Below are 25887 nucleotides of genomic sequence, written 5' to 3'. Positions count from 1 at the left end.
TAAGACCCCTGTAGCCTTGCCGCCGCGTGGGTAATCCGAGTCGATGGAGTATAGCGCAGATGCTATGACATGGGTGCATACCTACCCCACAGTCAGTTGTCTGACGGGAGCCGAGGGTCGCCCCCGCGTCAGTCCTCTTTCCGAGTCAGGGGCAAGTGAGGGGTATGCTTTGGCTGCGACGTGTTCGCCTTGCGTCATAAGGTTTTGGTGTTGTCTAAGCTGATGGTGTATACTGTACCCATAATTATCCCAAAACTTGCGGTCTGTCCAGTTGCGCTTGCTCCCGATTTGCGTTGTGCAGGTTGTTCACACATGTGATAGCACTTCTTGCATGCATTGGCACTAATCGTATGTCTTGGCCCTTGTCAGCGGATGAATCCGCTATGCAAACCCAGCGATAAGATCAGTACGTTCTCTGATTCGCCGCATAAGACCTTATGGAACATATCGTATTTGATGGTCAACCTCAAAGCCTCGGCAGCTAGGCGGCCGAGGCCAGGACCAGTGCTCTTGTAGGTGTCGCATTTCTCCAGGCAATTCTGTGTGAGAACTTCCGCTGAAATCTGACACGCCAACTCGGGCGCTTCAATGGTGGGCACCGTTCAAGGTCCTCGGCTTGTGGAGTCGCTGTTCACCACGCACTAGTGAGTTTGCACATTCTACTGTGTACTTACTATCTAGGCAATGAATTTCGATCGCGCTAGGTAGAACCATATGATATACTCATGACAAGACTTCCATGAATGGTGAAAACATTCTCTTCAACGCATACCATAGTTCTCTGCATTGTGGATAGAATTCGAGAAACGAGTTTTCTTTCTCACTTCTAGTCATACTCAAACGGTTGTCTCTTGAACGAGTCTTCAGTCGAGACTACCATATACGATGGCCATAATGACTGAACCCAAGCAGCCGGCAACTGCTGGTCCAGACTCGCCCTCTTCGATCTCAATGAACGAGAAATCCGACACATACGCAGCATTTTCCAAGGAAGACTTTCTATCCCCAGACTTTCGCTCTGATCATATCAACATCATCGTGCGTGAAGGCATCATTCTTGGGGCAGGTGCTCAGGCCATTCTACTCCAAGTTGCCAACGCAGGTGTTGGAGCGGGAGTCAACGAGCACAGTAATTTTGCGTACCGTGTCCAAGACAGACTGCGGACCACCATGACATTCGTATATTGCATGAGCTTCGGCACGCCCCAGGAGAAGAAGACCATTGTCGACATGATTACAGCGGTGCACAAGAACGTCACAGGTACACTCAACGAGGGCCGAGACAAGGGCAAGACATACAGTGCCTTGGACCCCAAGCTTCAGTTGTGGGTTGCGGCGACATTATACGCGACCGGATTGCCCATATATGAGCGTGTATTTGGCAAAATCACAAACGAAGACCTGCACGAGAAAATCTACCGCGAGTACTCGATCCTCGCTTGCGCCCTCCAAGTACCACCAGAGATGTGGCCGCGGACAAGGAAGGACTTCTGGGCTTACTGGGACCACGAGATTGCGACGATCGAGGTGACTCAGCATGCAAGGGACATAGCCAAAGACCTGCTCTATCTGAGACAAGCACCCTGGCATATCCGAATGTTGACCCCAGCTGTTCGTCTCTGCACCGCTGAGTGGTTGCCTGAGCGTATCAGAGCAGAATATGGCGTCAAAAGACACCCTAGACGCTACAGGATGTTGGAGCGTCTAGTCAGAGCAACATATCCAGCTCTGCCATTGAGCGTTCGCAGCTACCCTGTTAAGCTATACATGAATGACATGAGGGAAAGACTTGCTAATAAGCGAGCTGTTATCGGGAAGGATGCGTAGCTCCACACCCATAGAAGTTCAACACGTTCTTTTGTTGAGATTGTACAATCGAAGTTTCATATACAGGCATAATTTGACTTTGAGCTATGGATTGAGAGGAAGTGTATGAATTATACTGATTGAAACTAAGGCGATCGGCTTAGGCTTCATGCGCAATTCAGCCTGGGTAAATTCGTGCGCTATGATTTTCAGAAATAAGCTAGTCAATTAATAGACCTTTACTGGCAGAATCACCAGAATCGATTGTGCTAGTGTATCCAACCTTTGAAGACCACTTCTGCAGTTTGAATATCAATCGCCTGAACATTGTTTTGTATAAATGGTGTGGCACTTTATCGCGGATATCAGTTGGGAGGATGAGGAGTACACCCTCGAGATGAGACGAAACGCCTGTCGAAACTGGTTTGCTGGAAAACTGCAGGATACAGGCAACCACGACGACGACATTGCCATCTCAAATTCTTTGAATAATAGATAATCTGAAATAACATAGTCACTTTACTCGCGAATTACTTTGGGCACGTTGTCAAACGACTGAAATGTTGGCGAGGAAGATATATGCCTGTTGCGCCTACTCAGTACATCACAGCCTCATCCACCGCTTGATAACCAACTATTGATCATGCCTCCCACTTGCACTTTCGTTGCAGATCTTGCGCCGCAAGTCATTCGATCTCATAGGACTAAAGCCACACCAGCAGCGCCAGCCAATGCAATAATGCTAGCTGCCATTTCACGACCGACAGATGTTGGTGCAGCCGCCACTGCCGAGCTAGACGACGATGCCACGCTTTCTCCAGTTGCATCTGGCGAACCTGCATTTGTGGGGGTAGATGTGACCGTGAAAACAGCCGAGCCTGTCTTTATTTCCTTGGCCATGCCTTCAAAAAATGTTTTCAGTTCTGGGTTTAACGACTAATTATGCACTGGGTTAGCTGAGTGCTTTGGGTCATGTTATGATCTGGCTCACCTGATACCAAGCTGGCGTTGAACCAGCCGCAAAGCCACTTGCGACGCTTGCACGGTATGACTGGTCCATAAGTTTGATAATCACATCAGGAGGTATTGCCGTCATGATCTCATATTTGAGTTCCTGTGGTATCGATATCCCGAGTGTGACAGTTGGACTGGGAACAAGCTCTGAAATGGTCATGCCCCCAAGCAGTTGTTGCCTACAAGTCGGTTAGTCGTTGTTCTTCGATAACCAGCTTCCACAATTCAACATACAGTTGCGACGAGACTTTGGCCGGATCTAGCCCCTGCGTCGTTGTGGGAGCCGTTGATGAGACATCTGTTCGCTTGGCTGCGTGGTGATGGTCGTGCTGCGATGCCAGAGAGGTAGCTGCTAGAAGCAGGTTCAACATGAAGTTCAAAAACATGTTGATGTTCAATGACTACGCTCCAACCTTGTTGAATATGTGGCGTTGTTACAAAGATCGCTGAAGAGAAGCAAAGTTTTGACACATGGCTATGTGGCCTTCTTCGATCAGAGCGTTGATATTCATGACAACATGTTATGTCCAGCTAATACACGTCCTCGAACGATGATCCTCGGCCGCAAACCTGCGGGATGTACCAGAGGGTCTAGATGCCCTTTCTCCACTGCAACATCCAACGTGGATGCAGCGACAGTTCCCGGGTTCTGGGGTGCGGCGTCGATGGTATCCCAGATTCGACACTGCCGAGGCAGCAACCAAGCACTGAGCTCACGCAGAGCCAAGCCGAGGATGGATCCCTTGAGGCAGTTCGAGGGGCATTTTCATCGTTGCTTGGTCTCGAAGGCATATGTCCGATCACAAAGTCGTCCTCTCGGCCGGTAGATGGCTCAAAGAGGCAATCACGTAGTATTCCCGGCCGTCAGGTGGTTGTGGTATATTCTGACTTGCAGTAGCGTGAGAGCGGCGGCTGTGGTTCCTTGCCCCTGGCATCTACGCGCAGATCCGAATACGTCGAACAGGGAACGCCACTGGAGCACGACGAGCTGCATTCCTGAAGCAAGCTTCCAATCATAGATTGTTCCCCCGCATACCCCAGAAAATGAAGAAATGTGGGGAGGAAGTACGAAGGGCCGTGGCCTCGGCATTGGCCCCGCAGAGTGCTGTACTATGTATGGTATGTATGCAGGCAGCTCAAGTTAGCGTTCCAACCTGTGGGTGCCACTATGCAACCCTAGCTGCAGATGCGGCGACTGCTTGACGAATGTGGCCTAGTCTTCCAAGGAGATCATATCAGCTTCTCAGATGCTATACTCAAACATGGCATATTCTTCGTGTGTCCTAACCTTGTGGACATGTCAGAATCCGCAATACCGAAGCTTGTTGCTGGTCAGGTGCGCAGATTCCGTGCGGTGAGCATATGCGTTTGTCCGCAGCTCACTGTACTCACATTTATCAAGCTCCAGGTGCCACCCCTCTCACTCGAAGGCACTCCGAACTGAGTTTCCGAGGCAGAGAGTCATTGCCAAGGCTGAAGTTGTACGGTCTAGATCTAGCGAGCGTGAAAGGCCAAGACTTTCGACCGTGTGGTGCCCCGCTCGTGTCATTGCCGCAAGCAACGCGACTTGTTCACGTAGCATGCAACTGCTTGGTCTGACAACGGAAGCACTGCAACTTGATCGATGATGAAGTTTGCGGGGAAATAGATGGGAATCTGTCCAAGGATGCTTACTGGCATTTCTGGGTTACAGGGAGAGGACCAAGTACGGGCGCGTACAGGCACCGAGGGCATGCGGAGAAGGGCTCGTACGAACACAAAGCTCACTCAAATAAATGAAGTATATTATATGCTCCTTGATGCAGGACTTCCGAGATTCGAAACACTTTGGCTCCTCATCCCGCTTCCATTCTCACGCCTAATCAGTCCTGTCCTATCATCTACACAGGACGAGATCTCATCATGCGATTCTTCAAGGCCTTTACCACGGCACTAGCTGTGTCTATGCCAGTGGCTGCTGTGGCTAAGCCATCTGCTGAGGCCAGCTTTGATAGCCTCCTGACACGGGATGAGTTTGCGCAATTTGCCAAACTTGCCCTCGCACCACGACAGGACATTCCAGACCTTGGAGATGCCCTGAAAAACCTGCTAGACCTATTGAAGGAACTCCAGTCATTCCTCAATCCGGCGTTCTTCGGTGATGTTCGCACAGTGGTTACGGGCCTGGCAGACCTGCTCGAGGCGCCTTTTGCCAACACCACTCGCGGCATAGTCTTCACCGCAGCTGATGCCCTCGGAAAGGTCGACCTTGTCGGCCTTCTCGACCAAATCTCTCCGCTTCTCGACTCACTAGGAAAACTTGACATTGGAGGTCTCATAGACAAGCTTTCTCCTCTCCTTGATTCACTAGGAAAGATTGACATTGCCGGCCTAGTCGATGCTGCGACTGGTCTACTCACGCCTGATAACATCAAGATCATCGGAAATCTCCTGGGCGGTGCCAACAGCCTCTTAACCAAAGACTTCATTGACCAAACTAAGCAGCTGATAGCAGATGCTCAACCGGTACAAGTCTCCCCCTACCCCAACCACCCAGCGGCTAACAGGTATACCTTCTAGCTCGTCTCGGCGGTGTCGCAATTCATCACTGCTCTCATTACTGCCCTCCTTGGCGGCTAGGGTAGGTCTACTTATTCAAGTCCCTTTGCGCTTCTTACAACCAATGGCCTGCTGACTGGAAGAACAGAAGACGCGAGTCAAGGGTCGGGCTCAGGTGGTAGTGGCTTCGGGTTTGGAATCGGTGGTACAGGGAGCAATGGCGGACAAGGCAGTGACGGAAGCTCAGCTAGTTCTGGAAGCAGCGGTTCTTCAGGCAGCTCAGGGAACAGTGGTACCTCGAGCGGCTCAAGTGGAACAGGCGCATCCGGCTCCTCGAGCGGCAGTGGAGACTCAAGCTCGGGCAGCTCAGGTTCAGAAACAGGCTCGGAATCAGGCTCAGGGTCAGGATCATCGTCTGGCTCGGGATCGGAATCTGGATCAACTACAGGTTCTGGGTCGGGTTCTGGATCTGGAACCTCGGGTTCGGGCTCCAACACTGGCACTAGCATTGGCACTGGCACAGGTTCTGGTACTGGCTCAGGCTCAGGCTCGAGCGAAGGTGCCGGTTCAAGCTCCGGATCAGGTTCCAACTCGGGAGGATCATCGACAGCTACCACATCACCTGGCATTTCTCTTGGCTCACAGCATTCGGCCGCGTTAGTCGCGGCGGTTCATATCGGATGGACCATAATCTCTCAGATTTTTTGAGTAATCAGGATGGAAACCTCGGCAGTCACGATTCTGCCAAGATCTACACTAGCAACAGGTTAATACATAGTGTTATTATGCGTATAAGACCTTTTTGTGTCCCAAAATATCGTCCTGGCAACATCGGCAGAGGTAGCATTGTGGCCTTCCGTGAACATATGCACTACGACATACCAGCCAATCAAAACACTCTCAGGTTCCTGCAATTGCCTTAATGGGGCAATCGACATTTGTCTGATTACTTGCCAGTCCCCTTCTGCCTCAGGACGTCGGCATTAAATTCGCCTTGTCTGTTTGTTTGGCTTATCACCACCTTCATCCCCCACTTTGTGGTGATTGCCATCTGAGAATTGCCTTCACTGTTTGCAAGACTCTCACCTCGCTCTCATCCCCTCACCACTTCAGCAACATTTTTGGAGTTTGACTTCCCACTATTTTCTTCGCCTGACTGGTCTTCATCAGCTAAACAGGCTCCACCGAATTCAGATCACGACGACGAATGACACAGTTTTGCATCATTTTGCACCAAACCTGGTTGCTTGAAGCCTTCAACTGTTCCTTCCGATGCTGAAGCCGAAGTCGATGCTTCAGGCGGTCATGGCTGACGACCCTGACCGTCCTTCTTGCAAGGCGGAAGCCGACGCTCACATTACCTCCATCCGGTCAGAATATTTCGGCAGCGAGCGTCTCAAGGACGTCGTAAAGAAGCTTCAGAAAGTGTGAGTAGTATTTGAGAATTTCATTCTTGCAAAGTGTCCATAATCAAAATTTTCTGTCGATATGGTGTTCTCAAATTCAATTTCGGTTGACATTTGAACATTTTTAGCCATTTCTTTCAGTAAAGCTAACATTGAGCAGACTTTCAGAGCAACTATACCATCATGACGGACATTTCCTTCTGGAGACACTTCAGAATGCGGACGATGCTGAATTTGGGAGCCGTGTGCCCACGCTCACATTTTCCCTCAGTCGCGAAAACGGCTTCACTCTTCTGATTCAGTCCAATGAGAAGGGCTTTACCAAAAATGATGTGGAATCCATCTGTGGGCTTGGAAACAGCACTAAGTCATCTCAGGGGAAAGAGCGAACCAGCATTGGAGAGAAAGGCTTGGGATTCAAGTCCGTTTTCTCAGTGGCCACTGTTGCTGAGATCAGAAGCGGTTATTACCACTTCAAGTTCGACCGAACCCAGGAACTGGGTCTAATCAATCCTATTCTTGGTAATGCTGCTAAGTCCGGAAAGACGACTGGCAGCCAAATTTTGCTTCATCTCAACGATGAAGCTGCCTATCATCGGGTAGAAAGAGAGCTGAAAGCTCTCGACCCACAATCCATGCTGTTTCTTAAGAATCTTCGACGAATCAGCTTCGAAAGTACAAATCACAACATGCATCTAGTCATGACAAGCGCATCGCTACATGGAGTTCCAACGAGAACGATTAGCATCGAAGACAAGGTATCAGGAGAAAGCAGGACCAAGCCGTTCTACTGCATGAAGCATGAAGTCTCAGATATGGCGCCTCACGAATCTCGTCTAGATGTCAATCGAACCATAGTCGAAGTCGCCTTCCCAATCGAAGAGGACGGCACTCCCAGGCAAAGCAATCAGAAAACCTACGCTTTCCTTCCTATCAATGACTATGGATTCAAGGTCAGTCCAGTTGCATAGAATATGGCAGGTTATAGATCGTAATGCCTAACGTCGAGTCCAGTTCGCAATCAATGCTGATCTAATTTTGACATCAAGCCGAGAATCCTTTCAGGAAAGCCTGCCGTGGAACATCTCGCTTCAAAATGGAATAGTCAATGGCATAGTTGGTTCTTTGTCGCGCCTCGCTCAAATTCCCATGTTGCAATACACTTGGTTCCGCTGGCTTCAGGTTGCAAGAGGCACATCCACGTATTGGATCACAGTGGAAGACTTGATCTTTTCACAACTTGGAAATCGCCTGCTTTTCAAGTCTCTAGATCCTTCTCTAGAAAGAGTTCAAGCTGCAAACTTGTACTTCATTCCAGAGAAATACAGGTTTGAGGATGGGCTCTTAGTCGAACACTCTCCGTCATTCCGCAAATACCTGTCGCGGGAGTATGACAATGATTACAAGGAGTTATCGATGCGAAGTATTATTCGCAAGCTTGGTGTCAAAGAAATGGATAATAGTTTCTTCTTGCACGAACTCCGAGACTGGCTGCTTTCAGAGGATGGCGCCAAAACTCACAGAACTCTTAGTTGGCTTGTCTCAGTTGCGGAAGTTTTCAACACGGTATACACGGAGCAGGCAGAATTGAGGAAGTTGCCAATTATCCCTCTTGGCAATGACGAATGGGCCAGTGCTAATACGCCAGGCTTGTACTTGGAATGCAAGATCAGCGGGCATGTCCCCCCGGATACCGAGTTTCAAGTTGCCAATCCAGAAGCGGTTCGAAATTCAACTCTGCGCTCTTTTTTCATTGCACTAGGCCTTGCTACCCTTGACGCCGACAAAGTCTGTAACAAGATTCTCGAGGCCCATGATGCTGCACGCTACAATAGACACAACCTTTGCGGGAAACGTCTTGATGATTGGGTTGCTGATATCAGTTTCTTGTATGAGAACTGGGATGCTGTGATACAATTCTCTTCGGACAGACGTTGGAAATTTCTTCGATTTGTTGTACAGCCACTACCTACAGCGAACCTCAAATACGGCATGATCCTTCGGAGATCACCTGGTCTACATATCGGCGGGACAGAGAAGACATCACATCTTATTACCAAGCATTGGACTAACACTGATAGCTTCATCAATATCATCCACCACAAGTACTTCGAAACCATCTGTAGCAGCGATGGTGAGAAGATGAATCATTTTGGTGATTGGCTGCAAGACCACTGTGGCATGCGCTACTATCCGCGGCTTACTTATAAGCCTCACCAGCAAGAAGTTCGACTCGATCGACAGATGGACTTCTTTGTACAGAAGGACAAGGTTGGCCTTCTGAGGGAATTATGCGATCGATGGGCCGAACACAGCAAACCGTACGATCACGGTTCCAAGGAGGTTCTTCTGAAAGGCATCAAAGCTGTTAAGTTTCTGTGCAGGGACGGTGTGAGAAGGCAGCTTCCTGAAGTCGCATGGAATAATGGCGAATCCGAGGCTTTTAGTCAAATATGTCCAGACATACCCTACCTTGATCTTCCCGAAGGCCCGGGCTGGAAGACGTTTCTTCCAAAACTCGAAGTCACGACCACACTGAGTGTACAGGCCTTGCTGTACCAGCTGGAGTTTCTCACTAGAAACCAAGCAAGGATGGCAGATTATGACATCGAAAAACTATATCTACACCTGCATACAAGTCTCCCGAGAGAAGTTAAACAGATACAGTAAGCCAGCCATACTTGCTTCTTAATTAACTCACAAGTGACCATTGCACACAGGGAATTGGCGGAGAAGAGTAATGTAGTGTACATCCCCACTACTAGGACATGGGTTTCCCACAAGGCATGTGTTTGGAAGTCTGCTTTTGACCTGAAGTCAAAGATTGTCCTGGAAGATCATTATCCAGAATGCTCTAAGCTTTTCGGCCAAATAATTCCGGTATCTAATGCTGGAGCTGCCGATTACATAGAGGATTCAGTCAGCATCATCATGGAGGGCAGTGACGGCACTGCAGCAACACGCGCCATCAGCTTTCTCAAAAGGCTGGACGCCATATCTGGCCCCTCGATGTCCAATGAGATCGTAAAACTGAAGTCGTTGAAGATTTTCCCGGTTCACTGTCCAAACTACGGCATGGAAACACAAGCTCGTTTCCTTGATATTCGGGAAGATTCTACCGACAAGTGGTATATTGCGGACAGGACCAGCCTCCAGGATGCTTTCAGAGGAAGAGTTCCACTGCTAGAAATCGACCAGGCTGATGTACCTGAGATTATTAAAATCATCGAGTACCTCAACCTGAAAACTCGCTTATTATCGCAAGCCGTAAAGGTCGAGGTTCACTCTGGGGGTACCGAAGTTGAACACTTCGAACGAACCTCTGAGCTACGCAAAAAGCTAGGGTATATCCTTGAGTGAGATTTCCCTGTCATCTGGATTTTGACGTCTCATGCTAATATTGTTAGGATCGTCAACATCACTGAGGCGGCGCATACTCAATACATTTCGAACATTCGTGTGTTTATGGTGAATGAGCTTTGCGTCACACGGATTTTGGACAGCGTCACAATCCAGGCACGATCGAAGTATGTGCACGTCATTGAACGCAGTGATCATGTTGATATTTGGATTCCTCACAATGAGGATAAGCGTAAGGTTCCGCAGGAGTTGGCTCGACACTTTTGTGACCACTTCCACATTGAGGACTACAAGCATCACGAACTGGTTGAAGACATTCTGGCTTCCTCCTCGAGCGATATACCTTCTGTGCTCGAAGATAGCGGATTAGACTCGGGGAGCAATGCCCAACTGATATCGAAGATCAGGGCCGAGCGTGAGATTTCTTCACCATCTTCTGCCCCAGTCACACCTCCCCTCCGTATGGAGAGCTCAAATGGGCTCCCTACTATCGCAGAGGCTACTCTGCCCCTTACATTCAGCGTTGTATCGCCGCCAAGTGCTTCTCCCGCAAAAAGAGAATTTCAAAACAACGACCGATCCACCCTCGAAGTATGGGAGCGCGCGGGTGTTGACGGCGAAGAATACGTAAGCCAGAAAATCTCTCTCTGAAACAAATCTATATTAACTGTTAACTGCTCTAGATGAACGGCCTGTTTTCAGAGAGCATTAAAGACTGGTGTACCATCGATAATTGGACCAGCAACTTGAGAAAATATTGCGGCTATCCTCCTTTCTGTGAGACAGGCGGAAATGCAGACTTTACGTACGTGGACAAGGTTGGGGAGATGAAGAAGCTTCTTCAGAATTGGATGAAGAAGGGCACTGAGGCCCTGTCACACATTCCAGAGGCAGTTCGGTATCATATCGAGCTGAAGACCTCAAGTGGTGATCTGGAGGAAGAATTTCACCTCTCAGGCGGCCAGATGCGAACGGCAAGACAGTGCCACCTCAATCGTCTGACGGATGAGGCTGCTGACGTCTACGTTCTGATCCGTCTTTACAATTTCAGACAGGTGGAGAAAGGCATCAAGGTTTGCGTTGACCCTTGGAGCGACAACGACGTTGCGTTCTGGTTTCCCGATGATGTCCAAGGTTGGGTTGTAAAGCGCAACACAATGAAGGCTCAAAGACGACCCCAGAGAGGAGCTTGATCCGTGGACCTCGCGGACTTTTCTTCTTGGTGAGGTCAAGACGCGGCGATAAGGTCGTGCGGCCCCAGGTCTTGAATTCATCTGGCAAGCTAGAAACTCGCTTAGAACTTGTGGAAGGGGGCTTTGCTGTACTGGTTGTCAAGTGATCTAACACGAGGGAAGTGCTGTGGCTGCAACATTGGAGCTACGGCTGGCAGCAATACTGTTCCTCTTGGGCATTTCATGTCACGCCGATCCTGTATTTTCTTGCCATACTAGGACATTGGCCGAACTTACTTCTTAGTGCTGTGGCAACTTAGACTCCCGAATTGATAGAGTCACCATAATGAAAGTCATCCAGTTGCATTGCTGTTCAAGATGTACAAATGACAACGGAAAGCAATGGATGACTTGATTGCTATGATCGTATGCCGTGCTCGCAGTTCTTAGTCTGCATGCAGACAATCGCAGTGACATCCTGCCCATTCGTGACTAGATGAGTCCACCAGTCCTCTAACCAAGTATTATATCACAGTAAGATCGAATCACAACACCCAGAATCCTGTACGGATTCGACAAAGTGACAGCTCGTCCGGAAGTCCCCCATGGTCCACCGACATTCCGCCCCACCTCCCCAACAAAGGTTATCATATATAGTCGATTGAATAACCTGCCAATTAAGCAGACCAGTAGCCTTTGACATCGCCCTTCAACAGAATGGGCTTGATGTCGGTGAACTTGGGAACATCAGCGAAGATCTCGGCTCCGCCGAGAGCAGCCACCGCGGCGTCAAAAGCACCGAGGTTATCCCATTTCAGGGCTGCCGTGATAACATAGGGACCCTCGGCGTGCTCGGTGACAGTCCATGACTTGAGACCGTGCTCGGCCCAGGTCTTCTGGACGAGCGGCATGTGGCTCTCCAAGTAGTACTTGAGGTCGAATTTTACCTCCCCACTTGGGCGGGGGTAGGCGACGGTGACGAATGAAGGCATGCTGAATAGATTGAGCTTGAGTAGGCGGGATCGCGGAATTGAGGGGTATTTTCTTGACGAGAGTGTGATGGAAGAGGAGATATATTGGAACCAGTTAGGTTGGTGCCGAGGTTTGTATAAGTACTAACTTATAATAAGATAAACGCGATTTTCATGCGATGACCCCTCAACGTCACAGACCCCGCTTTACTCCGAGTCTCCGACAGACGGTAAGTTAGATTTCTCAGCATTGGGCAAAAGCAAAGTGCTCCATTAAGACCCACATACTAGAGTCGCGGTGGTTTCATATGCGGCAGTCTTCTACGCAACAAATCTTGCAGGTGCTTGACGCATTCTGTGATGCATAGATGCAAGTAGTGGCTCGTTGACTGGACTTGCATTCACGCACAGGCGGGTTCTTGTGTGGCTCTCGCCAAGCATGACGGTAACCCTAGAGTTGGGTAAACAATTGTCTAATTTTGCTTTCTAATACATGTCCTTGCTTGGCCTCAAACCCAGTACGAGAGCTCACCGGTCATCATACCTGTTGGATTCCTGCCCATCTGGCCGGTGAGCAGCGTTGACTTGGCCCTCTTCAGGAACTGCCCATCGCCCTTCTTAGCCACGACTCCCTCTCCTTCCCGGTCCCAGGCCAGTTCGCCGCGGAGGAACACCCATCGCGGCCAATTGCGGACTTGGATGCCCTCGAAAGGTGTATAATCAATCCGATGGTGCAGCATGCTGTTCGTGATAGTGATCTTCCGTTGACCCCTTCCGTCAGCGTGACTTTGGCTCAGAGGCCCGTCTGCCTCGGATGCAGCAACCAAGGGGCTCTCCTCCGGGTACCAGATTACGATGTCTGCATCGTATCCGGGTTGAATGCTGCCTTTCTTGTCCCCAAGCCCGTACAGCTTCGCCGGATTGGTTGACGTGAGCTCGACGAACCGGGGAAGCGAGATCCGGATTTTGTCATCTTCGAAGCCACCACTGGGGCGTGACGGGTCAAAAGTTCGATCGAACATCAGCGGCAGTCGCGTTTCTATGCCAGGGAGGCCATTGGGCACGACACGAAAGTCCCCATGGTGGTGCCCGTCCTCAGTCATCTTGAGGCCCTTCAACTTCCCGCACTCGTGGTCGAATGTTGCTGGAGCGTGGTCAGATGAGACGACAGTAAATGTGCCATTGGCTAGCCCTAGCCAGATTTCTTCAAGATCTGTGGCATCATGCCGAAGAGGCGGAGCACAGATGTTCTTGGCTCCTTCCAAGTCGGTGTCGCCAGAGCGAAGCCTATTGCTGAGCAGATACAGGTAGTGAGGGCATGTCTCAGCATGGATGGGCAAAAGTCTTCGCTGGGCATCGTTCACATGTTTGACTGCCGTTGGGGCAGACATATGAACTATCAAGATTGGGGTGTCCGTAACCTCGGCGAGGCTGATTGCACGATAGGTGGCTTCTGCTTCGGCAATCTGGGGACGAGCCACTGAGTGGAAGAACGTCCCAGTGTTGTTCTGTTTCGCAAGCCGCCTGGTCACATTAGCTTCTCGTTACATCAATCCGAGAAAAGAGCAGGTACTCACTTCGTGATCTGCTCGATCATATCGTTATTCTCGGCATGGATCATTGTTGTTATCCCTAGGCTGCGTGCCCTCATCATAATGTTGAACAGATCTCCATCACCAAGCTTCATGGGCTCATCTGCATCTGGTAAGAACATGACGAGCAACAGTTTCCACTGTTACAAGGTTGACTCACACGTCATGTATATCTTGACGCTGCTTATACCCTCTTTGTCGACGAGCTGGGGGAGCTCCTCGTTCAAGACGGTCTCAGTAGGGTTGGTCAAGATGACGTGAATTCCGTAGTCACAGAACGAATTCCCGTCCGCTTTCTTATGGTAGGCCTGCAATGCGGGCCAAATACTTTCCTCCTGGCGTTTCTGGCTAGCGAAGGCTATTACAGTTGTGTTACCGCCAGCGATAGCTGAACGGCTGCCGGTCTCCCAGGTGTCGCCCGTGGGGGAGTTGTCTTGTTGTATATGAACGTGCGAATCTACGCCTCTATAACACGAATTAGCCCTGGCAACACGTCATACAGGGGTCAATCGTACCCTGGAGTGACATATGCTCCTTCAGCATCAACTGTCTTTGTGTTCGGTGCTGCAACAAGCGATCTCCCTATGCATTGGATTTTGCCGTTTTTTACCCCTATTTCAACACCAAGAGGTAGCACTTCGGCCGCCGTTACCTTCAAAATTAGCGAGCTGATGTTGGACAGCCACCGTGTGTACTCACGATCCGACCATTCTTGATTATCAGATCGAAATCATCACCGGAAGTTCCTGCAGAGTCCATGGCTAATAGTCTAGTTGTAGGTTGATGAGAAATACTGAGCGCGTCGTTCTGGATTTTCCCAGTGAATGCTGAATGAAATGCGACAAGATTGCGAGAATGATACGGCCGACAACGGTCCCGCTTCTTCGGGGAGCGTTGAATGCTGACAAGAGGTTGCAGATCTCGGGGGTGCCCGACTGCCCCGCCAAACTGCAAGTCAACCGACCGAAATAGTCTGGGTCAGGTATTCAACAATGACAATCAGCTGTCTTCCGCTTCTATGGCATGAGGGGAGAACAAGTCCTATCCCGCAATTGGAGTAATAAGTTAATTCCTTCAGACTGTTTCTAACACGGTTTTGATCTTCTCTGAACACAGGGTTGCCGTCACCTGTATATCCTTCGGCGAGGAGATCCGTCTATCATCCGAAGTGGGGAAGGCTTATCACGGCATCCCTTCCGAACGTCGGCTGGCCTTGGAGCGGGATAGAGCCGGAATCGCATAAACTCAGCACGGCTGTAGCTACGTCGTGATTGTGGTTGAGAGAGTCGTGTAGAAACCATATTTCGGCTTTGGCATTATCATCGCGTTGGTCTTGGTGAATACTCCATAAGCGACATACAACATGGCGACTAAACCAGCTCCGCGGGTCGTGAAGGTCGCCGCAGCTCAACTCGGGCCAAACCAGAAGGCTGCTTCGCGGGCCTCAATTTTGGATCGCATGTTGAAGCTGATGGACGAAGCAGCAGCCCAAGGGGTCAAGATATTGGCATATCCAGAGCTAGCCCTTACAACATTCTTCCCCGTCCACTACTTGGCTGACGAAGATGAGATCGCGAGCTACTTCGAGCCCACATCAGCGGCTGACCCCTACGCAGTCTTGTCATCACCTCATGCCAAGCCTCTGGTCGATAAGGCGAATGCGCTTGGCATCGACTTCTACATAGGCTTCGCAGAGCGGTGGACCGGGGAGGATGGCAAAACAACGGATTACAACACCTGCATATACTACTCTGTCGCAGCGAAGAATGGGGTAGGAAAATACCGGAAGGTTCATCTCCCGGGAACCAAGGAACCCCTGCCTAATCCGAAGGCATTCCAGCAACTGGAGAAGAAGTACTTCACCCCAGGAGATCTTGGGTTCCCGGCTTTTCGAGCCCCAGGCCTCATCGACGGCGCATTGAAAGCCGAGGATGTAGGGCAAGAGGCGAACTCGGTTGCGAAAGGTGATCCTATCATGGGCATGTTAATTTGTAATGACAGAAGGTGGCCCGAGGCGTGGAGGCCGTACGGGTTACAGGTACGTTGAACACCCCCGGATCGCAGCTGGAGCATGAGAAGCAGCACTGACACCGTCATCAACAGGGTGCAGAACTCGTCATCGAAGGCTATAACACAACTGCATGGGCTCCGCAGTACGACGGCACCCCTGAAGAGCAGCAGAAACTTGCCGAGTTCCACCACCGGCTATCTTGCCAGGCCGGCAGCTACCAGAATGCGCTGTGGAGCATCAACGTTGCAAAGTGCGGTATCGAGAACGAGCAAGGGTTGATCGCCGGCAGCATGATCATCGATCCGCTCGGAAGGGTGGTCGCGGAGTCTAAGACTATGGATGATGAGCTCATTGTCGCGACCATCGATCTCTCCATGTGCCAATCCCAGCGAGGGAGGGTGTTCAACTTCGAGAAGCACAGAAGGCTGGAGCATTATGGTATGATCTCAGATCAGGTTGGGTTGCAAGAGATTCCTTTGCTCAGCAGAGCGTCATAAGCCATGGGGCGACCTGGGTAATCCTGTGGATCTGATATCTCTCGCATGTATAGGTTGTAACTTCTTTGGGTACATTGTCACGAGCCACAGGTCGTTTGTCAAGGTTTTCCAAGCCCGGTCGTGCCCTGGTGTTGTGGAAATTGTTTGAGCGCGGTTGCCAGGGAGCAAGGTCACAGCATTAATCAAGACCGACCGAGCTCCGGGAAGAAGAAAACCCCTTGGACTTGTCAAGATGCTAATAACTAGTGCCAATGAAACATGTCTAGGCACACCAATGACAAGCCATGCGTTCCTTTTTTGCCGCTTCTCGTTGTTGCCCAACGGCCCCAACCTCTGCCAATTTCCCGGGAATGTTGCGGCATCTAAGAATTAGTTAAGGGGCTCCGGCAGCGCAGGGCCGTCCCGCCAGACATGACAGGTCCACTATAGGGAATGAACGCCAAACGTTCCTCGTCAAGCCAGTGCTCGCAAGGTGTAACTAAATCCCGGCCTGCTCTATCAGATGGACTTGCCGATCGCCAGGCCCGCTGAATATAAACTTTTTTGGGTGGATATCTGTCACTCGGACGCGGGGCATTTTGTGTCGAAAAAGAAACCCTGGCCTATTTTCAGGCTTCAACGGGATTGTCGCAGGCTGGCAGGATTTTCCACGATCAGGCCAGATCTTCAACACCAAGAGTGTTGAATTTCGCGCAATTTCGCAATTGCGACAGTCACAGACCACCGTCCCTAAACGCCGAGATAGTACGTAGCAGAGATTCCTAATCAGGCAACAGGGGAACCCCCCGGGACTGGATTGGGGCAGATCCCACCCACAACCTATAATTTTCGTTCCCGGCATCCAGTGGGTATGAAGGGGGTGTGCGCGACATGGGTCCTTCCCGGCTGGAAACCTCGTCTTGGTGCCTAACCTAACAAACGCATTCTTTTCTTCCATGCCCCCTTCTCTGCGAATTGAGATTGAATGAGTGCCTAACCTGGGGGGTGTGCATCTAGGAGCGCGATGCGGCATTTCGTTCGGTTGCCCCTTGCGCTGACCGTCCCCTCTGTCCCTCACTGGCTGCCCTCGACAGTTCTCCCATGCGGGCAGGTCTCGCGGGAGACCAGAGACCGGTCGTCGATTACTGGTGGCACGCAGGCAGCAGTTGGGTTAGGTGAGTCGAGGTCAGGGTCCGGAACGGGTGGAGGGCCTCCAGCCCGTCCAATTGAGGGCGGGATTGAGCTTGTGCCCCGCATGACCGCGGGGCACAATGCAGAATGCCAGAGGAACATGTGGGCGACGGTGGGATGGATGTGCGGCCAGTCACACTGGACTGGGGGTGAGGGGCAGAAGCATTCCAGTAGTCCGAATGAGTCAACTTTTATACGATCGGCGACGCTGGACGACAGTCATAGTCGCTACTCCAAAACGTCGTGTCTCAACCGCCGCCTTCCGATGCGATACGAAAAGTGGCATCTGACTTCTACGGCGGAGCTAGCCCGACAATACTCGAGGTTTCCAAGTTCCCTCCGGTCGTAGAGCAGGACAAACATGGCATGTAGTTCTCAAACTAAGTGGTAGTAGCATCTTTCCGAGGCCGTGTCGTGTGCCCACGATTAGCATGTAAGAAACTATACTTTAGTGGAGAAATGGCTTAAGACAATCACTGGGGACCGGCGTTGGGAAAACCATGTTTGACGCATCCAATGGTATAATAATTTATATACTCGGTGCATCAAGAAAAAAAGCCAAGTCGAGCGCAGATTGTGCCCACCTGCTTGTTGTCCCAAGGTATCATCATAAACATTCCAAACGCCTAGCCAACTATATCGTCACATGACTCCTTGCTGCCTCTTACATTCGTGCAGCACTCATATTCTATACTCATATTCTACTGTCGGCGGTCTCCTTGTGCTCGACCGCCCAGTGGTGTTGCTCCTTTGAGGGGTCATGCGATCCTTCAAACGCTGTAGCTGGGCTTCGTCTTCCTTTTGCCTACGTGCCTCTTCTGCGCGCATTTTGCGGCGCCAGCGTTCCTCCTCGGTTTCATGTACTTCGCTCTCGCGGATATGAACCTTCTGGAATGCCTTCGCAAGATTCTCTTCAGGCCGTATGGCAACTGATCCGCGTCGGTACTTCTGGGGCTTGGTTGATGGAGGGCTGCGATTCGCAATGTGCGCGTTCTGTTTTTCAATTTCAGATTGGATCCTTTGTCGGCGCGCAGCTGCCTCCGCGGCCTCTGCAGCCTCTTTCGCCTTCTTCTTCTCCTGAGCCTTCCTCAGTTCGCGTTCGAGTTTCTGAACACGAATGGCTTCGTCAGAGGCGCTGCTCCCGCCGCTGCTGCCATAAGAATAGGAGTCGCGGCGGGATCGTGCCGGAGTAGGCACATGTCTGTAGTAGTGGTTATCGCGACCGGTGCGGTGATCGGTGACCTCGACTCGTACTTCCGGGCGGACAGGCGGTGCATACTGGGGCATGCGAGACTGGTGAATATACGCAGGCGAGCGCGAAGGGCTCCCCACTGGTGTGTCGAAACGTGGTGGTGTGCGTGGCGAGCGTGGTGAGGCAGGAGGTTCGACAATGACAACATGGTTGCTGTTGCGCCTCTCACGACGAGAAGGTTTGCGGGTTACATCTGGAACCTTCTCGCCGTTGATGTAGACACCGGATCGTCGCTTGTGGGCACGCTCACCGTCGCTGCCAGAAGGCGCAAAGGATGCGTCAGACGAGGGGGGTGAAGGTGGTAGGTGGCCATTGTAGACATGGGAACTGCGAGGTCGGCGTTCGTCGTACTCCTTCTCATGCTTGCCGCTTCTCCTGCTGTAGGAGTAGGTGTAATTCTCACTCATGGTTGCGGTTGGTAACGTATTTGGATGGTGGATGCGTGGTGGTTTGGGCTGTATGACCTGAGGTCTAGGCCGTGACCGACGATCGCGGTATGTGTACTCGAGGGCTGCCACTGCCGGTGAGGTGCTGGTGTTCAACGAGCGACCAGTATGGACCGTCGCGTATAAGTCGGTTTTGCGTCTTGTGTTCAAAATGGTGTGGTCTACGAGGACTGTAGGTGAGGCCACAGCTGTGTCGTCAATCGGCCGTGTCGCAGATGGAAGAGTCTTTTGCGCTTTGAACCTTTGGCTTCAAAGACATGACATCGGAGGAAGGTCGTTGAGGAAGGAGGCTCGGGTGAGGGCTAACTTAAGTATACCTCAGTTGGGTATCCGCTTGTTGCCTAGCGGACGCTCGAGTATGTGTAAGTGATAATAGGGCTTGGTGAAGGAGGTCAAGGCCAATTGCAATGAAGTCCGGTCTGGACCTGGAACGAGAAGAAGGAGAGGTTTGTTGCCTTAAGTATGGGTGATGAAGATAATGGAGGTGAGGGACCTTTCCCAGGACTTTTGTAACTTTTGGTGCGCGGGAGGGGTGCAAATGTAATAATTTCCACATAGCCTTGCCAGGACTTACAAGGTTCACTCCCCTCCATTACCCTCCCGGCTAGTCCAGGATGGGTACGCCATGAGGCCCTGAGGCCGGTGATTCATTCTCCAGAGCTGGCCGGGGGGTGCCTAAGGGGGAATGGTGGAGACGGCACCCTTGCTCGCTATTGCCCAATAGCCATCTCACAGCCGAGAGGCTGAGCGGGCGATGTCGACGGGTGACCGTGTCAGGCCTGTCCCAAGCAGAGTGGCCGTAAGTGAACACAGGGAAACAGGCGGGTTGACAAGCAGAGGGATCGCATGGATCATCCTGCAGCCACCCACGACCTCCAGATAGAAACGACACGAAACGCCGCGCTCAGAGGCAGCCGGCCGCGAGACCACCCCGCGTACCCAGAATGCCGGATCAGGAGCAAGGAATCGACTCAGTTAACCAAACGTAAAAATAGCAATGCTGGTAGCTGGCCCGCGCGCGTGTGTGGTAGAGAAGCGCGGCTTGAGACAAGCGCAAGAGCTGGAAACGCGAATCCCTCCGAGCCCACATTCGTGGTCTGTTGTTAATTGAGCTGCCAGTGCTGTCGCAATGCTGGCATTGGCTCTGCGGTACTCCCATGGCGGGATTGCCCATTCAGACAGCGATTGCCTGGAGTCCGCCTGAGTCATTGGCCTCCGCATTCCGCGGTGGGAAACATTTGTGCTGCGAGCCGGCGAGACTTGCAGTAGTTTGCAGCAAGCGGTGTCGTGCAGACACGCCCCCTCTCGAGGTTATTCTGTGGCCAGCGCCGAGCGTTCTGTCTCCACGGAGAGAGGACTGTAGCCTTGACCATTGTCCTCGTGATTCGACCGACGCGGAAACTGATGTCACAGCCTTTCCGTTCGAGAACTGCTGCAAGGGGGCGTTTGGGGAGTGGCCAGCCCGCCAGCCTGCTCGCACTCGGACGGGTGGGACACACACCAGTCTGCGCGGGTGGGATGGCTGTGCAAGCGCCAGTCCTCTCTCACTTATCACCGCAGTCGCAGGTCACAGCCACGATACCTGGATTCTGTGTGGCATTTGTCTCCACGCTGCGGCAGGCTTTGACATGGAATATATCATGGTTTGCGAGGATCTGGTATCCGAAACATGAATCCATTTTCCCGCCGTAGCGACCCGATGCGAGCTCCAAGAGAGTCGGAGAGCCTCATTGTGGAAAAAGTCGCACACGGTGCCATCTGCGCGCCGCCGCGGGTCCATGTCAGGCAGGGACCTTTTGGCTGGCTAAAGCCTGCCCCACCGCCAGTCAGTCGGTTGTCCAAGAACAAGAGCACGTGCAGGCGTGTTTAGGCAAAGCGCAGGCAGCCAAGTGGAAAAATGACTGTTGGACGAAGATTCTCAACACCACCACATCATGCATATCTGTCAACCTGTGTACCAAGCGTCTCTGCACCCTCCTCTCTCAACCAGAGGCATGGCTGAGGATTCAGATCCTAACCTCCCCCGCTTCAAAATAGGCCATTTGCCACAATCGTCGTAAGAGCCGGCCGAGGGCTGGAGCACAGGGCAATGCTACTGTGGGTTTTATCATGCCATCCCCCATTGACCTACATACTACATGGCAACACCTAAGGTATGCAAGGTGGGCTTAGCAAAAACATAGTAAAGAGATTCTTACCACGCTTGAATGTGTCAGCATCCACAGGGAATTCATCTTGGTAGGTATTGTTCCATGTTGACTGCTGTCGCATTTGCGCACGAGGACCAATGGCGCAAGGCAATCATTGTGAAATACTCTCCTGATTACACACCCTTCTGACCTTGCCTACGTGTTCTGTCTTGCCGTCGTCGCTCACCGAAGACGCGCCACCAAAGTCCTACGGCTCAAGTGCCGGCGAATATCGGGGAGCCAGAGGCCCCCAAGGAATGCACTCTGTCGGTTGCCATGTCGAGGGGATTTTGAACAAAACATGCCGCGTCATCCGTCCCATGACTGCCGCAGGTGTAACTGGTGATCTTTCATCCGCCAGATCAAAGTTCTGACGACATTGTGTTACTACTACTGTAGAGAAATGCATGCAAAGCTGACAACCCCAACGCCTTCTCCAACGTGTCAGAGTAGCCTCGAGGGCTCCCTCTGGCCCCCAACCTTCTGGCCGCACAACCATCATCCCCTGCCGCTGGCGGACTTGCGCCACACGCTTACCCCAGAGGCAACCCATATTCTGCATATATGGGGATCGGTTCATTATGGAGAAATGATGTTATATCGAACGTCAAGATCGGTTGTTCTCGGAACAAAACATATTAAGCGACAAGAGTAATGGTTGACACTGCAACATGGATGTGCAAATTCAGCCCTACATGTTTCACCTGATCCACAAGGCAGATTCCAGCAGGCCGGACGTTGACGCTCGGTTGGGTCAATGACGGACGCTAAGTCAACAGCACTTCACCCCCCAGTCAAGCTTTTTAGCGGCTGGGTCGCAAGTTAGCTTTCCACAGTAATCCACCCCCCACTAGAGATTGAAATCAGCACACGAAAGGTGTCCATCCACAGCCCCGAATTCACTGAAGGAGGCTGAGCAGCTCTCCACAAAATCTTGTCTTGACCTTTTGGTCCCATCTCCCAAACTACGGCATGCAGCTATTTGCTGGCCTTGCATACGGCCATCTCCGGGTCGAAAGAATAGGTCGGCGGCAAAGAGAAGCCTATCCGATGCTTCGGGTTTGTGGCTGCGGGATGTTTTGCATAGAGCTTGCCGTTTCCAAGTCGAGAGCCTCATTGGTGATGACGATAATTGATGGTACCGCTCAAATCCCATGACGAACCAAAACATGACGAAAGTCTCCAGGCGCCCCCAGTGACAATTCGCAGAGTCCATTGCTGTGTGCGAACAATTAAACCATGCCTAATCTTGAAGTGTCTCTTGCCGCCACGAAAACCACCTGCCCAAGCTCGCTTTCTCTCCTTCTGGCCCCCAAACAACCGACGTCTTCACTAGTGCCAGTTCGGCGACTGGTCAGGAACCTGTTTTTCCGTCATCAATGCAGTCTGCAGGTCGATTTCAGCCGCAGCATCGCTTACTACGTACAATCTCACAGATCGAGACGAGCTCATGACCCACTGGGAAGTCTCAGCCACAGCTCATCTTACACACTTACCTCACAAACAGACGGCAGATGAAAGGTATCATACTAAACCGCGTCATGTAAGCCAAAACCTGATTGAACCCGTCAATTTTAGCCTTTTCTACCAATATTTGCGAAATGATATTCAAGAATGTCCACATCGTCCATTAGCAAGGGAGTAGTTTGCCGATGTTAGAACAGTAAACCTTGCCATATTCCTTTGTTCCAAAGTGTGGTTAAAACGTCGCCTTCTCCGCCACTTTCGCATTTGTCAAAGCAAGCCATCGCCCCGTTGACATCCATGTTAGGCGTAACGTTATTGGGTTTAGTCAAAGGGGCGGTCATGGTGGGCCGCAATACCCAGGGACATACCTAGGGACCTTCGTGGGCTTAACCGAGGCAGCTCCGATCTTTTATGTCGCGCTACCCTCTATTTTACCTGTGTCCTGAGTGCTATTGTAAGACTTTGCGTTTTGTTCTTCGGTATGAGAAGGATGCTTTGAGGAGCATTTCTTAGTTGATTATCACAAGAAGACAGCAAGCTAGAAGGTCACTCATGAGTAGGTCGTCCATGGTTCATCATTCGCGTTCTCTAGCTTGTACATATAAGCCAAACACGAGGCCTGCCGCACGTACAACAAGATTCCTAGCAATAGAAGGCACATGATCACAGAATCTTTGGGTTGCGCCATCGACGACAGAAGTCCTCAATATCTCGGACTGTGAATTGTCAAGCTTGCAACATGCTATGTTAATGATAATTGGCTTGCGCCTGATCCTCCCCTGAGGCTTCACCCAGGACAGCCCTCCTCCTTCCCCTCCTCATACCAGAGGCCGGCAAGCATAATGAACCGTTCTGGTAGCCACGTCCTTGTCAATATCGATTAAATCCTTCTTGACTTGTGGGATGCGCGCGGCAATGCGAGGGGAAGTCACGAAGCGAGCAGTGGTGTATTAGACTACACCTAAGGCCTGCAGATTGTACGGGTTGAGGTTGCTAGGAATATAAGTTAGCAAGGATTAAGGAAAAGCTGTATCGGAGAATGCATTACCACATGTTGTAGATCCTCATGCGTATCAAATAGACATACAAGTCTCTGTTCCACATGACCACGATCTCTTCTCTGGCGTCATCCGCCGCGAGGTAAGCCATGGTGAGCTCCTCATTGGTGAGGGTCTCGCCGCCGTTATCGAATTTGACGAATCCGGCAGGGACCCATTTGCCTTTTCCGTCAATGTAGTCATGAACTACACAATGCACTCGCTTGTCGAGACGGGCACGGAAGAAAGCGGGCGCGTCCTTCTGGCGGGCCTTATCCTTCTGCTAAGCCTTGGACTGGGAGGGTCATGAAGGATTCCCCTCGGCGCGTCGGGGTTGTGGTCCTTTGCCCAGACTGCCCACCTTGCAGCACTTGCTGGCAAGTCCTGATTGAGAAGAAATGAGTCAGATACGGACAGGCACGATAATAGATGTGAATGAGGAGAATCCCTTGATAAGAAGAGAAGCATGCCTCCATAACTAACCTCACTGAACTTACCGATTCTGATCAAGCCGGTAGTCAGAGGCATCTCTCTCATCTTGGGGATATCGATGCCGGCCGAGCTGATCCAGCCGCCATCAAAGACCAGCCCCAAGATGCGATCAGCCTCTTCATCTGAGACGGTCGTAGCAGTCGGTTCCAGCTGCTGCTTGGCCTTCAGGATCAAGGGTTTTAGAACCTTGCGCATGTCCTCGGTGATGTCCGCGGCGGAATTGATGACATCCATAATGACGATAAAGATAGTGATGGTGGTGGTGTTGAGTTTTCCAAAGATTGGTGACAGAAGGTTGCTACCAAGTAGTCAGTACTCACCACCCTCCCGAAAATGACGGGGCAACCCAGACGTTTTCTAGCAAATCTACTTCAATACGCCACTCAAGAAGAGTACTATGTCGCCTGCTGGCTTGTTCTCATGGATATATAGTACAGTTTTCAGTGCTGTGTCAAAGTAGTCGACACGAGCGGAGAAGCGATCTGCACCAGCAGTAAGCTGGGCATCGGTCAGTGATACGGAGTCTGCGTCAGTGGTGCTAAGATAATTTTGGGTTTCTCCAAGAAAGGACTCTTCCACGTGATACTTTCTACCCGTGATGGTCAGAACGGGTGCTACTTTTCCATCTTTTTTGGCAAAGTAGTTGGAGGACTTGGTGGCATACATTGTAGTCGAACGGCGACATGACCCCCAATCAACGCCCCTGAACTCCATTCAAAGTTACATCTCTGTATCCGTATTTCCCCAGCGTAATGTTTCAGCAAGTTCACCAGGCACTATCCCGCCGAAGTATCATCGATAAAGCCAGTGACGAAGATAAATTGAGGTTGCTCTCATGCTATTCCAGCCTATCCCAAAAATTCCCAATACCGTGTATGCCACCAGTAGCAGCATGTATGAAGAAAAGTTATATGAGGTTGCCTTCAAGCCCCTCTGGGCTTACACCAAGAGGTGTAACGCTCTTGAGCCTTTTGCTTGAAGTCGTATCCTCCGGCGCCTTGCGCTTCTGCAGAGACGTCACGGTAGGAGTTGTCGCCGAGGTGTTTGGGCTGTTCACGGGCAGTGGTGCGAACGCTAAGCGCGACGAGGAAGAAATGTCGACATCATCTACTGGGACTGGGAGTGGTTTACCAATGTCGAAGGAGTACACCTGGCGATCTCCCTGGGTTCTGAAATGTGTTTTGTAGGAACCCGTCCCGAAATCAATCTCGCCATGCCCCAATTCCCGTCGACATCTGGTAAGGCAAGAGATCGCTGTGTTGATTGCCATTTGTTTCTTACGTTTTTTGGGCATGATGTATGGGATGGCAATAACAGGGTGCAAGCCCCCGAGCTTGCCGCAAGTGTCGTCACCCGCACCCGGACACTTGGTGTCGGCGAGAATATAGAACCGAGGATCCATACTCCACTAGAGGAGGCCCTTGTCCTTGCGGGAGTAGCCACGTGTGATTAGGGGACGGAGTAATG

General features: G+C 51.2%; 10 protein-coding genes across 10 annotated transcripts; 4 read left to right on the top strand and 6 right to left on the bottom strand.

Moving 5' to 3' along the window:
- Positions 1 to 894: 894 nt before the first annotated feature.
- On the top strand, positions 895 to 1827 carry JN550_005687 (uncharacterized protein; the record flags this gene model as incomplete). The annotated part of the gene is made up of 1 exon (XM_049317342.1): positions 895 to 1827. One exon carries the CDS (start codon positions 895 to 897, stop codon positions 1825 to 1827), a length of 933 nt encoding a protein of 310 aa, XP_049172309.1.
- Positions 1828 to 2502: 675 nt separating this feature from the next.
- Positions 2503 to 3206, bottom strand: JN550_005686 (uncharacterized protein; the record flags this gene model as incomplete). Its single annotated transcript, XM_049317341.1, has 3 exons — positions 2503 to 2742; positions 2798 to 2999; positions 3055 to 3206. The coding sequence occupies 3 exons, from the start codon at positions 3204 to 3206 to the stop codon at positions 2503 to 2505; spliced, it is 594 nt and encodes a 197-aa protein (XP_049172308.1).
- Positions 3207 to 4722: 1516 nt separating this feature from the next.
- JN550_005685 (uncharacterized protein) lies at positions 4723 to 5439 on the top strand (the record flags this gene model as incomplete). Its single annotated transcript, XM_049317340.1, has 2 exons — positions 4723 to 5325; positions 5380 to 5439. 2 exons carry the CDS (start codon positions 4723 to 4725, stop codon positions 5437 to 5439), a joined length of 663 nt encoding a protein of 220 aa, XP_049172307.1.
- A 1224-nt stretch (positions 5440 to 6663) lies between these two features.
- Positions 6664 to 11317, top strand: JN550_005684 (uncharacterized protein; the record flags this gene model as incomplete). The annotated part of the gene is made up of 6 exons (XM_049317339.1): positions 6664 to 6785; positions 6925 to 7717; positions 7779 to 9430; positions 9485 to 10120; positions 10172 to 10751; positions 10808 to 11317. 6 exons carry the CDS (start codon positions 6664 to 6666, stop codon positions 11315 to 11317), a joined length of 4293 nt encoding a protein of 1430 aa, XP_049172306.1.
- Positions 11318 to 11973: 656 nt separating this feature from the next.
- Positions 11974 to 12288, bottom strand: JN550_005683 (uncharacterized protein; the record flags this gene model as incomplete). The annotated part of the gene is made up of 1 exon (XM_049317338.1): positions 11974 to 12288. The coding sequence occupies one exon, from the start codon at positions 12286 to 12288 to the stop codon at positions 11974 to 11976; it is 315 nt and encodes a 104-aa protein (XP_049172305.1).
- Positions 12289 to 12776: 488 nt separating this feature from the next.
- JN550_005682 (uncharacterized protein) lies at positions 12777 to 14618 on the bottom strand (the record flags this gene model as incomplete). Its single annotated transcript, XM_049317336.1, has 5 exons — positions 12777 to 13791; positions 13845 to 13962; positions 14020 to 14324; positions 14375 to 14511; positions 14559 to 14618. 5 exons carry the CDS (start codon positions 14616 to 14618, stop codon positions 12777 to 12779), a joined length of 1635 nt encoding a protein of 544 aa, XP_049172304.1.
- A 604-nt stretch (positions 14619 to 15222) lies between these two features.
- JN550_005681 (uncharacterized protein) lies at positions 15223 to 16367 on the top strand (the record flags this gene model as incomplete). The annotated part of the gene is made up of 2 exons (XM_049317335.1): positions 15223 to 15897; positions 15963 to 16367. The coding sequence occupies 2 exons, from the start codon at positions 15223 to 15225 to the stop codon at positions 16365 to 16367; spliced, it is 1080 nt and encodes a 359-aa protein (XP_049172303.1).
- A 1851-nt stretch (positions 16368 to 18218) lies between these two features.
- Positions 18219 to 19196, bottom strand: JN550_005680 (uncharacterized protein; the record flags this gene model as incomplete). The annotated part of the gene is made up of 1 exon (XM_049317334.1): positions 18219 to 19196. One exon carries the CDS (start codon positions 19194 to 19196, stop codon positions 18219 to 18221), a length of 978 nt encoding a protein of 325 aa, XP_049172302.1.
- Positions 19197 to 23841: 4645 nt separating this feature from the next.
- Positions 23842 to 25086, bottom strand: JN550_005679 (uncharacterized protein; the record flags this gene model as incomplete). Its single annotated transcript, XM_049317333.1, has 4 exons — positions 23842 to 23884; positions 23940 to 24211; positions 24412 to 24718; positions 24791 to 25086. 4 exons carry the CDS (start codon positions 25084 to 25086, stop codon positions 23842 to 23844), a joined length of 918 nt encoding a protein of 305 aa, XP_049172301.1.
- Positions 25087 to 25327: 241 nt separating this feature from the next.
- JN550_005678 (uncharacterized protein) lies at positions 25328 to 25822 on the bottom strand (the record flags this gene model as incomplete). The annotated part of the gene is made up of 1 exon (XM_049317332.1): positions 25328 to 25822. The coding sequence occupies one exon, from the start codon at positions 25820 to 25822 to the stop codon at positions 25328 to 25330; it is 495 nt and encodes a 164-aa protein (XP_049172300.1).
- Between the last annotated feature and the right edge of the window lie 65 nt (positions 25823 to 25887).

The sequence above is a fragment of the Neoarthrinium moseri genome (assembly GCF_022829205.1).
Source record: "Neoarthrinium moseri strain CBS 164.80 chromosome Unknown scaffold18_Wmoseri_CBS_16480, whole genome shotgun sequence".
NCBI classification, from domain to species: Eukaryota; Fungi; Ascomycota; class Sordariomycetes; order Amphisphaeriales; family Apiosporaceae; genus Neoarthrinium; species Neoarthrinium moseri.
The sequence above is the reverse complement of the archived record's forward strand: the minus strand, read 5'-3'. Positions and strand labels throughout refer to the sequence as shown.